The 13,764-nt window shown below is 25.3% G+C and overlaps 1 protein-coding gene across 1 annotated transcript; it reads right to left on the bottom strand.

The window, feature by feature from the left end:
- Window positions 1–418: 418 nt before the first annotated feature.
- Window positions 419–7,950, bottom strand: LOC145841407 (betaine--homocysteine S-methyltransferase 1-like). Its single transcript, XM_082948804.1, has 9 exons — window positions 7,903–7,950; window positions 6,329–6,541; window positions 5,341–5,532; window positions 4,709–4,871; window positions 3,824–3,997; window positions 3,539–3,611; window positions 3,255–3,312; window positions 2,894–2,994; window positions 419–518 (listed from the first exon to the last, which is right to left on the bottom strand). Exons 1-9 carry the CDS (start codon window positions 7,948–7,950, stop codon window positions 419–421), a joined length of 1,122 nt encoding a protein of 373 aa, XP_082804930.1.
- Window positions 7,951–13,764: the final 5,814 nt, after the last annotated feature.

The raw sequence follows: 13,764 nt of genomic DNA, 5'->3' as shown, positions 1-13,764 counted from the left end.
AACAAACGTAACGTTTGGAGTTAAGTGCCGTGTGCAAAGCCAACAGTTTCAACGTATGTTAATTTTGCTATAAACAATTACTTTAAACATTTAGCAATTACTCGTTTCAGTATTCAATTACTCGTTTGTAAACATTTAGCACGGCGTTTAAGTAGCTTGTTTGTAAACTTGAGTTAAATTTATAGTTTTAAATGGTAGCCTATTTTTATTTGAAAATTCTCAAGTTTTAGCACATTTAACGGTAATAAGAACAACATTTACGTTATACACAAAAACTTTTGTAAAAGTAAAATTTTATAAAAAATGTTCGGAAATTAAACAAAAGCTTTCTAATAAACTGAGGTTTATCGAGTGAAATGGGTAAAATTTTATAATTACGGTCGTAAAGCGTGGTTACGTCACAGTTATGACGTAACAATTACTTCAACACTGCTTCTTTTGAGGGCTCAGTTGTCTGTTTCATGTGGGGCCTGCCTGAGCCGATGTTGATGTTGTTCCAAAACTCCTTGTTGTTACATCTGTGATAAAAAATTAAATTAAAATGCAACTTTGCTTATTGGTTAATACCGACTTTCTTAAACATAATGCCAAATATGAAACAAGCTAAAAAGTTTAACTGTACTCTTTAATTTACTATTAACAACATTAAGCATTTTTAAAATGACTTTAAAAATGTGTGTTTACTTGTGCAATCCTAGACTATTTTAAACAATTTTCAATGGAATTTAATCGGAAGCATTACAACTACTTTAATAAAAATAATAAAAATAATCTAATGACATGATAAGATTTATAAATAATATTAAACTAAATTTTGCCGCAACTTAAATTTGTTACAGTGGTAAAAAGTAAGTATTGACTATGAAGAAAAAGTTATTAAATTTTTTATTTAATTCTTTAATGTTTTCATACTGTAGTATTAGTTGTGTTTAATATATATAAATATATTTCTAATTAAAACAGTTTGAAACCAAAATGTTTGAAATAGAAGTTTTTTCAATCAAAAAGTTAATTTTTGCTAGCAAGGGCAATGGTTTTGCACTCGTTATAAGTACACAAAAGTACCGCAGTTTATTTGGCTACAAACGACAAATATTTACTTTTGTTTTAATTGTAGACCGTTAAAAACATCGATGTCAATACTTACATTTAGTTAAGATATAACAATAAATACGGCATCAAACAAATTATGACTGGATAAATGCTTAGATGTAAATGAATGAGTTCAAAAAACACTATATAAAATAAAGCACTACATAATTTTAAAAAAAATGTTTAAGCTTAAGGATCTTTAAAGTTAAAGTATGTTCAGATTTATGACATTGCTCTAAAATTTCAATTTTATACTCTTTAGATATTTTTGCTAAACCTTTCTTATAAACATTTTTTAATCTTATAAATAAACAAGTTATTAGTTATACAAGCTTATTAGTTATGAAGTACTTATACAAATCAACTTTAGTAATTGAAATAAATATATTTGTATAAGCGCTAACCAAAGTTAAAACTTTTAGAACTTTTAAAACTAAACTTTTTGTATTAAACGTAGACCAAATTAAATTTTCTATTAAGTTTTTAATTGTTTCTTAGCTAATCTGGTTTACTAACAAAAAGTGTGTTTATACAAGAATCAGATAAAACACTAAAATGGTATAAAACAGCTAAAGATTTTTCAATTTCAGAAAAAAAAAAAATTTTTTTATTATAACTACTAAAAAATTTTTATGTTTTGTGTTTTAATCACAAAAAAAGTTAGAGAGATAGTATTTTCTGAATGAGAGTTAAATTATAAATGAAGCTAGTATTAAATTAAAACGAAACTTTATAACAGAAATATTATAAATGTTTGTATTTATATCTTTGTACTTAAGTTTAGAACTCTAATTGCTAAAATTAAAAATAAACGTATACAAAGATATTAAACAAATTTTCTTTTTTTAATAATTGCTGCTACATCAGCAATGATTCTGCTTTTCTTTTAAATACACAAAATTGTTGATACAGTATACAACAGTACAAATGTTTGTTTTTATATTTAGTAGAAACCAATTGTCTAGCATAGAATTTAAAAAGTTTCAGGTTTTCAACTTTGCCTTATATACTCTACCTTATTTTTAATTTACTTTTCATTGTTTGAATTGAATTATAAAAAAAATCCAAAAATGTACAACAAGCAAAATATTTTACTTTAATAGCTTTTAAAATAAGTTTTTCAATTGGTTTATTTTTGATTTATAACCATCAAATTTTTAAGCTCAAAAAAAATACAAGTAAAAACAAATTTTAAACTTCATAATTAATTAGTTTACAAAAAGAATGAAGTTCCGTCAATGTCCTAAAAACTACCTCATTGTAGATGACTAGTTTCTTTAATTAATATCTATAAATTTAAAGTTTACTTTTTTATTTAAATATTACATCAAAATCTAAGACCTAACTTATTTTAATCATTGTGTTCAATGAACAAGTGGATTGAAAAAAAAGTATTAAAGTTTAAAACTATAAGTTTCAAAAAACAATGCAGTAACTCTAGAATTTACTTTAAAGTTTTATAAGGCAAGTTTGTTTGAATATAACGTTTTACTCAAAAGTTCTATAACACATAACTTAGTTATTATTGATAGTGTAGAAGAGTAGAATTTATTTTATGAACAGCTTACCTTTTACTGACAGTGTTTACAGCAGAATAACTCCGAAACATTTATAGGTTTTAAACGTTTTTAAGTCTAAACGCATAGCAACACTTTAAGAGTAAAAATGTTGTGTATAAAAATTTGTAGCAGCTAATAATTTTTTTTAGTTACAATATAACATGTAACACAACAACGGTATAAAAAACAACTTGCTTATCCCGAATGTTAACTACAGTGTAATTTTTCAATAGAAAACTTACTTATCTCTGATAGTGTTCACAGCAGAATACTTCAGGAAACCACCGTATCCTGAACTCATATCTGAAACTGGAATATGCTTGTGTGGTCTTTCAGGTGCCAACTAAAAATAATATAAAGTACGACTTGAATTTTAGTTTAAATATTATTAAATTTTTCTGTTGGAAATGGTAAATTAGATACATAATATTATAACAAATATACTAGTATACTTGCTGGTATAACAAACGCATGTTCATTTAAGTTCATTAATAAACTTTATGTTTGGTATATTTGTGTGATCTTTCGGGTACCAACTAGAAAATGTTTAATACTGCAAAACAATTTCTTTTATAATTAACAATTTCTAATCTAATTTCTAACCTCTTGGGAAACAGCGGCCATGTGGTGAGGTTCCATTCCACAACAGCCTCCTATATATCTAAAAAGATAATTAAAGTTCATTAAAAAACAAAGAAAACTTATTTATTATAAAAAAGTTAAAAGTTTATTTAAATCTGAAAAAGAATACATATATAAGTTTTTAAAATCTATTTGTACCACGCTTCAATTATTATAGAAATTAAAACTTGGCCATTTTGAAAACTTTTATAATGCAGACCTCAATTTAAATTCTTTTCACATGTTTGTTTATATTATTTTCTCACCTGACACCAATTTCATAAGCTGCTCTTGTAAACTGCATCACTTCAATTCTAGTCAACTGACGAGCGTCTAACGCTGTAATAAAAACAGAGTTAAACTATTGAGATTTTTTATTCTTAATAGTTTAAAAGTTTCGTATTGAATTATTTTCGTTTGATATTTCAGATAACATAAAGTGTAAACCGTACTATTATTAGTGTTAGTTTTACTTGTTGATGAATGTTAAACATATCAAAATACATGCAAAATACTTAAACAAACTATATTTAATGATTAATAACACTTACCAAGTGGAACCTCTGGAAGAGCAAGATACCCAGTAACTTCGTTTTCAACCTCAGGACACCTGAATCCGATTGGTTGAACCATCAGGTATGGATTGAGTCCCTCCTTATCCAAGGCTGCCTTCATTCTCTTCAGGGTCTTCAAATTCGTGTTGATGTCGTACAAACAGTTGATACCTGGTTTGATAAATATACACATTTATTATTAGAAAGATACTTATTTGGAAAATATTATTAACGAAACTAATAAACAAGTGTATAAATATGTCTACAAGTTCGTGTTTATATCTTATAAAAAGTTTATATCTAGGTAAAATAACTATTATAATCGAAAATTTAATATATCGGATACTAACTTGATGATGATTATTAAAAAAAAAGTTATAAGTAAATTAAGTTGTTAGACGACTACTTGAAATGGCGTTTATGTAACATGAATATTCCTGACTTGACTATATAAAACATACAATTTTCATGAAAATGATGTAAAAGATTTCTGAAACTAAAATGTCAATGTTTATCAACAAAATAGTCAGTAAGTATGTAGATAGTTGTTAGGCAATGTTCAAACTATTATTTATTTAGGATAGACAGTGAATAACTATTAATAAAAGTTTAATTAATAAGAAGTAAAGAAAACCTAAAGTAATTTATGTTTTAAATGCTTATAATTACTATTTACAAACTATCTTTTCTTATACTAGTGTTAGTTTATAGAAATTTCTACGGTAAACAAGTGACTTTAAAACTTAAAGTATCTTTGCTTTGTAATTAATATTTAGAGGAAAAGCCGTCAGTTAATTTAAAAATCATAAAATACAGTTTGCTATATTTCTGACATGTTTAGAAAAATTAGATTTTATACCTAAATTGACTTATATTACTCACCAATAATTTCAGCACCAGTCTTGGCCAATCTAACAGCGCATTCTTCAACACTGAACCCGTCCTCTGATCCCATCTCTCCCAACCTCATCGTTATGGCAACCGGGAGTCCAGACTTCTTCATCACTTCAACACAGATCTCACACTCTTTCAAACATGAGAAGAACTGAGAATAAAATATATAGAAATTTAAATTGCATTTTATATATTATATGCATTTAAATTTAATTGTTTCCATAGAAGACTTTTTGCCTCAAAACTGAGCTTTAAACGATTCAAAATAATATTTTTGAAAAAATAACAGTTGTAAATTTATGTTATATAATTTTATAAAATTATACGTCATAATGTTCCTTGTTTCTAAAAAATATTTGGTATTAAAAGTCATACTTGAAGCAACTAAATACAGTATTTTATTTTAGAAGCTTAATTAATGGAGAAAAGGGTTTAAGATTAAACTCATTTCTTTATACAAGTAATTTAATATTTATTGTGTGTTATAAGCGTTTTCAAACAAACAATAAGCAAATGTATCATAAAGCAATCTAGTTGATGTACAGCTCTAGAGTTTCTTATTGTACAGTGTATGTTGTGGTTAATCATCATTAATGATTGTGTAAAAAGTAAAGTAATACCTCCCCAAGCACGAAATCGACTTTATGTTCGATGAATGGTTTCAGTTGATCCTCGAACTCCTTAATGACCTTATCGATGCCGTGACCCCGGCTGAATGACGTCACTGGGGAAAGTGAACCACAAACAATAGCTTCACCCTCATTGGCTACTTCGTGCGCCATGATACAAGCCGCTTTGTTGAAATCTCCTGTCTGAAAATTTACTTCACATTATTTAAATGACGAAGGTTAAAAGAGTATTATGAACTTTTAGTACACCCGGTATTAATATAGTATTTTTTGTTTAAACAAAGAAGTAATTCAACAATATTAAGTAGAAATAAATATTCATCAAAAATTTCTACATTTTTAATTAATACCTCTTATACATGTACGACGTTTATTGAGCTAAGTTAGAGTGTTATTATAAACCTACCTGTTTTTTTGGTGTTGTTTAATTTTATAATAATATCTTATAAAAATGTATCCAAAAAATAACTCATGCAGTTAAAACAACCTTGTTGTATAAAAGTAAACAAACTAAAATTAACTAATTTAAAACTTGATAAAAAGTTTTAAAAGATAAACATACAATACCATAAATCAAAAGTTTTCGCATGCTACCAAAACATACGTTACCAGTTAATATAAGCCAGCAATTATTGTTTTAAACATGAAAAGAACTCAAAAAAAAGAGAGGTGTTTATAAAAAAAAAAACTTAAAAGAAATTTTTTATTCAAACTTATACCTTGAAACACTTGTATTCTCCGTTAACCTGAATTTTACTGCTAATTTAAGTATACCTTTTGAAAGTTACTAAACATATTGTACATATTGATATTGTTTCATAGAAACTTCACTTAAAATTTATCAAAAAGATAGCTTTATCAAACTTTTTTTTTTATCCAAGCTTTTTAATGTTGAAATTTTTAGTTTTGTCAGCTATCTTGACAATTTAATGAAAATTTAATTTTAATTGTTATAAATTTTTCTTTCAACTATTCTTACCTTGAAAGCCTTAGTAGTTCCGGTAACTTCAAGTTTCTCATCACTCGAGTAGAAGCATGGGGTCTGAAGCACATCAGCACCAGATCTCAAGTACTCCCTCAACAGTTGCCTCACCCCATCAGGGTACAGCACTACCGCCTCTGGTGTCCACGGACCCGCGCGACAGTACCCACGTTTCTCGAGTGTCATGCACATACTGCCGTCACCTACAACCTGATATAGTTGTTATTGTGACGTCATAAATAAATTTAATTCCTGTTATTATATGAGTCTAATATAATGATATATTTCATGTATATACAGCTAATAGATAATAAACAGTATCCACGTTTCTCGAGTGTTATACATATACTGCCGTCTCCTACAACCTTTATATTTAAAATATTGTAACGTCATAAATAAATTGAATTCCAGTCATAATATAAATCTAATCTAATGGAATAGATAATGTGTCCATTTAGAACTATTAAATCTACTTTTCTCAATTGTCATAATGTCTCTATGTATATGAGTTACACATGTTGATAGTAAGTAAGTCGTAGGTGGATGAATGTGGAAGTTATATACGTCATAATGACTCAAGTGTTTGGATTATTAAACAGATTAATATTTACAACATGTTATATCAGAGCTTGTCAAAGTTGGCGATATCGCACCCTTAAAAACAATTTTAGCTGTGATGGGGCAATAACTAGTAATGCAGTAAAAAACTAGTAGATAAACTAGTAGAGGGGCTGTATCTTAAAAAAAGATTAGCGAGGCAAATACTTTTTTTCTAATTCTTCCTTAGTTCCCCCTTGTTTTTTATAATTGGTTTATTTTTGGTAAAATACTGAGGTTTGTGTCATATGTTCTTCGCTTTTTTAAATTGGTGACTATAATTGTATTTGTTTTAATATAACCGATTAATAATAAATTAATTTTAACTTATTAAAATATTTTGCTGCTGTTTACCAAGTATTTTCAATACAGTGAACAATTATAATTACATATATTTCTTTCTTAAAACCTAATCGTAAAAGTTTTAACAATTTAGTTTAACTCGTAAACAAATAGGTCAAACGAAGTTCATGTTCTTTAGTTTATGACGTCAAACATCATGATATGATATCATACACTGTATTATAACGTATCTACATCACTGTTAAAAATTGTTGTTAATTGTAAGTAGTTCATTAACATTGTAACTTTTGAATAATAATTAAAATAATACTTTTAAATTACATAAGTTAACCTATTTATGATATGAACTTTTCTACCGTAGCCTATTAGTATAAAATGTTTAAGAATTTGGGTTTTTACTAATAAACAAAAGTTAAGTTTTTAGTACAATTGCTGACGTATTTTTTATAAAAAGCTAAGTTTTACAAAGTTAGTATATAACTTATTATGTTTTTTATTTATAAAGGTTAAAAAATAAATGTAAACAACACCAAAATAACATAAAAAACTCTTATTACTTTATTGAAAACTTTTTGTTTCAGGTTTAAACTATTCATGAAAAGAAACTAAAGCAGCTTATGTTTAAAGCTTTCAAAACTAAAAAAAAAGTAATATTTAAAACAATTACTAACCGGCCCAGCCTTCAGCATTTCAAGAATATTTCTGGTTTTCAGTGGCATTTTGTATATACTTTTTAATCTGAATACATTAAAATACTAATATTAAACTTACCAAACTAAATATTAATTTTAAAGCTAAAATAAGCTAACTAAATTAAAATTTGAATACCTCAAGTTTTGTTAAGATACAAGCTTTAAATAAAAACTATCTAGTAAAGTCAAAACTAAAAAACTAGTTGTACACTAATGTACAGCAATAAAGAATAATATAACCATCAAAAAATATGAAATATTTTTAATTCAAACTCAAACATTTAATTATTTATATGTGTTTTTATTTAAGGAAATAGATTTAGTACTTTACGTAAAATAACGCTGTGTTCATTAAACGTGTTTAATTTAAAAATTTTATGCAAAAAAATACTCGTAAATAAACATGACTACTAACTGTGAATCATTCAAAATAAAAACAAATACAACTAGTGTGTGCATTAAAATATACAAAATATAAATAAAACAGGTTTAACTGGAAGCCTATTGAGCATTTGAAAACGTCAAACTTAGATTTTTATATTAAAAATGTTATTTTAAACTTAGTATACTAGTCAGAACTACTCTATTAATTCTTTTCTTGAAAAGTTTGGAGTGTTTTAAAAACTTATAAGCTAATTAGAATAGTACTAAGTAAATAATTTGAATCGATGTGATCCATATATATTTTAACTTTTACAAAAATTAATATAAAATTTATGTTAGTTCGACAAAATGTTATATACGTAATGTAGATATAGAGCAAAAAGTTTATTGAACACATAAATTAATGCTCGGACTTTTCATAGATTTTTAATAAAATCTTTTTTTAATTTAGTTGCGACCTCTGATATAAATTTTCTCTCTATAGTACTTTACACTTTTTTTATTTTTTTAAACAGTTCTAAAAATAATGCACAAGTTTTAGCAACATTCTTTATATTACTATAAACTTAAACGAATGTTAAAGATTGTGTTGTAAAAAATTACATACTAAAAATTCTGACTATATACATGTAATTTCAAAAAATTAAAACTCTATTTGAAATCACGAGAATTAATAATAAACATTTGCTTTAAATTACTTCTGAATTAATACATACAGAAATAACATTTTTTAAACATTGTTAAGTGCCCAAATCTGAAGTTTATTCGAAAAAAAATTTAAATATGATTTTAAAATAAAAACTTAATTTTTTTTTAACTCACTACACACACAAAAGTCGCTTATTAAGTATTGTTTAATAACAAACAATAAAAAAAGTTCAAAGCAAACATTTGCCTTCTCTCAGTTATTATGTTTGTCGAATGAGTTTATTAGCTTTCTTGTTTAGAAGCATAAAAAATCATCAAATTAGTAAAAAATGTTAAATGGCAATCTTTGATTTTATTAGTAATATTATTGTTTAAAAGTAACTTTATAGGCGTTTTTGTGATTTTTGATTTAAAATCTTAAAAATCTAAGAATTGTTACTACTAAGTTTTGTAGGCATAAAGAATCAATGAATCAACATAATTTTTATTGCATTACTTATTATTACTTTAAATTCGTTTTTGGAAGCGACTGATTCTGCAAATAATTTTTCAACATTATTGATGCATATGAAATGTAAACAATTTTAACTTTAACAACTAACTTTACTAGATTTCTTTGAAATAAGTCAGAAAAAGATTATTTTTAAACATTATTCTTCTAGATTGAAAAAATTTCGCACAAATAAATTACTCCGTGACGCCAAAATTAATTAAAACCAGTTTTCATTTCATTAAATTTTTATAAAACAAAAGGTACTTTATAATCCTTATTTAAAACAGAAGTTTGTTAGTTTGTAACTAATAAACTATATAATACTTGCACAACTTGAAGTAATTTTGAATCGTTTAACCACAAAACCACTACATTATAAGACCGTGTTTTAAGGTTACAGTTTAGTTAGTTTTAAAAAGTTTAAACTTTTTCAAGAACTACAAAACACAAACTTTTTTTAGTACGATTAAAACGGTATAAAACAACCTTAAAAATGTACTTCTTTATTGTTAAGTGATTTCAACACCTTTCATTTTTATTTGAATCTTAATTGAAATAAAGTGAGGTGTCTTGTTTATAAATTCAGAAATATAATATTTGATGCTATCAATAAAGAACTATCAATAAATCAAATAAGTAACGAAAATAGAATACTTCATAACAACAAATGCTTCTGCGAAATTAAATAATTTTATTTTAGCTGTTAAAAAGTTTGTGAGATATTTCATATTTTAAACCACATAAAATAATTTAAGTAAACCAGTTTGAATAATATATATACACAAGAATCATTAAATAAGGTTATACGAATAATGAAAGAACAAGACAGTAAAGTTGTAGTATAATGTACAAGGAATTTTCTCAATTTGCATATTTGGCTGTTTTATAAATGCAAACTTAAAAAGTGGGTTACTGTATTTCAAAATTCAAAAAAAAAAGTTTATGAGAAAAGAAGTTGTGTTTTAAATAAATTTTAAACAAAATATTTTTATTACATCTTCGTTTACAAGTTGTTGGTGTAAAAGCATCTAAAAATAAACTTTTATTTGAAAAAGTTACTTGTGTAGATTAATAAATCGCCTTTTAAAATTAAAATGTCAGCTATATCATTGGTCATTCAGCGCACTGTTTTACAAAACTGTAAATTAGAATTTTATTTATTTTATATTGCAATAAACATTTCATTTTTAATTATTAATGTTGCTTAAAAAATTGAAACTAAAGAAGAAACATATGTATTATAGTTATTATACTTTTCATATAAACTAGTTTTAATTTTATTTCAATCATCAAGTGTAAAGAATTAAGTAACAAAATTTAAATTATTTTGTTCTAAACTTTTATATAAAGATTGTGCATTTTATAATATTATTGCATATTATTTTTGTATATATATACTTTAAAACACAAAAAACTACTCACATTAGAGCTTTTAGACTATTCGAAAAATTGAAAAGTAAAAATAAAAACTTCTTAGTTATTAGAAAATTAAACTAGCCGTTGTTTATACAGTTGTTGTGTTTACAAAAAAGAATAAAGTTGTTGTGTTTACTGTTGTTTAAAAGCATCAAAAAATTAAATTATATTTTGTAATAAAGCCGTTTAATAAAACCATTGAATTTAAATTCAAAATTAAAAACATAGAACAATTGACGGATAAGTTTTGTTCTAAAAGGTAAGTTTAGTTAGCTTCATATTCTAAAATGATATTTGTACTGTTTGAAACTAAACTTTTTACTTCTTGATTCAAATTAAAACTACAGCAAAATAGATAAATGTATGAAATTACTTGGTTTACGTTTTTAATTATTGCTAAAATTAATTAAATTGATTAATAAAAACGGTTCTTTCAAATATAGCAAAAATTATGAAATAGACATAAAGTAAGGAGTTTTGTGTATAAACGCAAATTATTAGATGAAAATGCTTATATCTTTATAAAAGTTTTTTATTGTTTATGCTAAAGCTGTCATAACTACGTAATAAAAGTTATGTAAAATATTAAAATTTCTTACACTAAATCGATGCTAAAAGCGCTTATTTGGTACTTCTTATTTTGACTCTAACATCATTTAATGTTAGAGTCAGTCAAACAAAGTCCACTCCAGTGGAGACTGTATTATCGAAAACCGATAATCTAATGTGATATTCAATGATCGTGTTAGGTACATATAGAAAGATGTTTGCCATCAATCAATTGCAGCCAAACACAAATTTATTAAAAAAATACGTATTTAATTAATAGCAGGTAAAGTAAGATCATTTACTGTAAAAAAAAAACTGTTAGTGATTGATTTGAAAAATCACAATGGTCAATAGCCTAAAGATTTAAAAATTATTCAATACTAAACTAAATGGTAACTATTTTTATGGATGTTTTTTACATTTTTTTTTTTCAATTTTGTGTTAAATTAATTTTATAATAAAACAAAGCACAAATTAGAAAATTTTAATATGCTTACATTGCAGTTTTTATTTTGTAAAAATAGGTCTTTGGCATATAGTAAGTATTTTAAACAGCAATTCCGACTCATTTTCATTTAAGTTTAAATGCAATCAATAGTGTGATAAAAATCAAAAGTGGTTTGATAAATAAAATGCTTAGAAGAATAAAAGTTTAAAATAATTGTAACTCTAGTATCTCTAGTAGAGTTAACAAATAAAACTCTAGTATCTCTAGTTTCAAAAATCGTTCTATGTCTTACATCAACCAAATTCTTTAGTGTTTGTCTCAAATAAACTATATGTTTCATAAATAGGTATGAAAATAGGTATTAATTTTACACAAGTAAAGTTAAAAAGATTTTCGATGACTCTACACATGGTTCTTCTCGTACTTCATCTTTATCAGAATCATAATTAGCAATATTCGAATAAAATTCTTGTAAGATGAATATTTTGAGGCTAGCTGAAAAGATGCAGCTGTTTTTAAGAAGGGCTCTTTAAAACAACAAACTTGTTACAGGCACTGTCAAAAAAGTTGCACAAAGTTGATCGTTTACCAATTACAAACAGCTTATTTTTGAAAACAGCTAGACTGTGACCGCTACTTAGTTTATTTAGGCATTAAGGTCCAAGTATAACGATTTATGTCATACAATTATACTGTGTATAACACGTTTGAATATTTATTGTCAAACCAATCTGTTTTTCTACCAGTAATAACAATTCTTTCTCAAAAAATAGCGCAACCCGCATGCTTAATTAATGTGAGCGATTTCCTTTAACTTGTTTCTATCAAACTGTAAGCAATACTTACTTGCAGTAGAGTATTAATTGCAACAACCAAATACAAATGTTTTGTTATTTAAAACGCAGACGCTGAAACATTTTCGCTCAACCTCACCAACCCTAACTCAAGGTTTTCAAACTTTTATTCCAAATCTACTTTTTAATCTCACAAGTGTTTCTTTGATCTTGAAAGGAAGTTGAAAAAAAATCAAGCTAAACTACATAATGAAATAAGTCGAAGATTCTTCAATATAAATAGTCTACTTATTATTTCTAACGAAAACAAGCCTAAACAGTAATCGAATACTAGGAAAACAGCTGTAACTAGTTCTAAATAACATTGTTTATATTTCAACCAGAGCCTTAAAAATAAAGACTTGTAACTAATTTTTTAATTGTTGTAATTGAAAGTTTTAGTATAAAACAATATTTAAAGTTTTGAACTATTCTAGCCAAAATTACAATTTTACATGAAAAATTTGATTAAAAAAGCACTTTTAAATTCAATTGTTTAAAAAATATGTTAAAAACTTTTATTTTAAGAACAGTATTTACTTTTATTAAAGCAGAATTCTACACGTGTTTTTTTTTATGATATTTCGTTTTTATTTGTGATCTATTTTTTGTTTTAGTTTTCTAGTTCTGGTAGTTCACCATAATCTATTCATACTATTTCAAAATATTAGACCATGGCATTTGTTAACTTTAGCATTTTCTTTTAGTTTAGTATTAAACTAAAGCTAAACGTTTGCTTATAATTTCAATACAGTTAAATAATTCTAGGGATAAAATCATTAAGTATTTTAATAGCTTAGTTTTAACTTAATTTAATCAAATTAATACTAGTAATTTGGAATTAAAAAATATTATTTACAATATTTATAAAAATAGTGTATATAGCGATTACACTCAAAATTCAACAAAAGTAAACATTTTACAACTATCTTCTACTAACTTGAACTACAACATGGTTACTGGTCTAACAATTCTAACTTTTATTTAATGATAACTCTAACCGGTTTTAATAAACTATGAAAGTAAAAATACTTGAAAATATCGGCGAAAGTCTACAAAGCCGAAGCCTG

This window comes from Thalia democratica, chromosome 1 (genome assembly GCF_965202585.1).
Source record: "Thalia democratica chromosome 1, ktThaDemo2.hap1.1, whole genome shotgun sequence".
Classification (NCBI taxonomy): domain Eukaryota; kingdom Metazoa; phylum Chordata; class Thaliacea; order Salpida; family Salpidae; genus Thalia; species Thalia democratica.
This window is presented reverse-complemented; position numbering and strand designations above follow the sequence as displayed.

Coding starts and splice junctions, on each gene's coding strand:
- LOC145841407 (XM_082948804.1), bottom strand. CDS start 7,950: ATGCCACTGAAAACCAGAAATATTCTTGAAATGCTGAAGGCTGGGCCG. Junction 5,533..6,328: donor GAACTACTAAGGCTTTCAAG/GTAAGAATAGTT, acceptor GTAAATTTTCAG/ACAGGAGATTTCAACAAAGC. Junction 3,612..3,823: donor TCTTCCAGAGGTTCCACTTG/GTAAGTGTTATT, acceptor TTTTTATTACAG/CGTTAGACGCTCGTCAGTTG.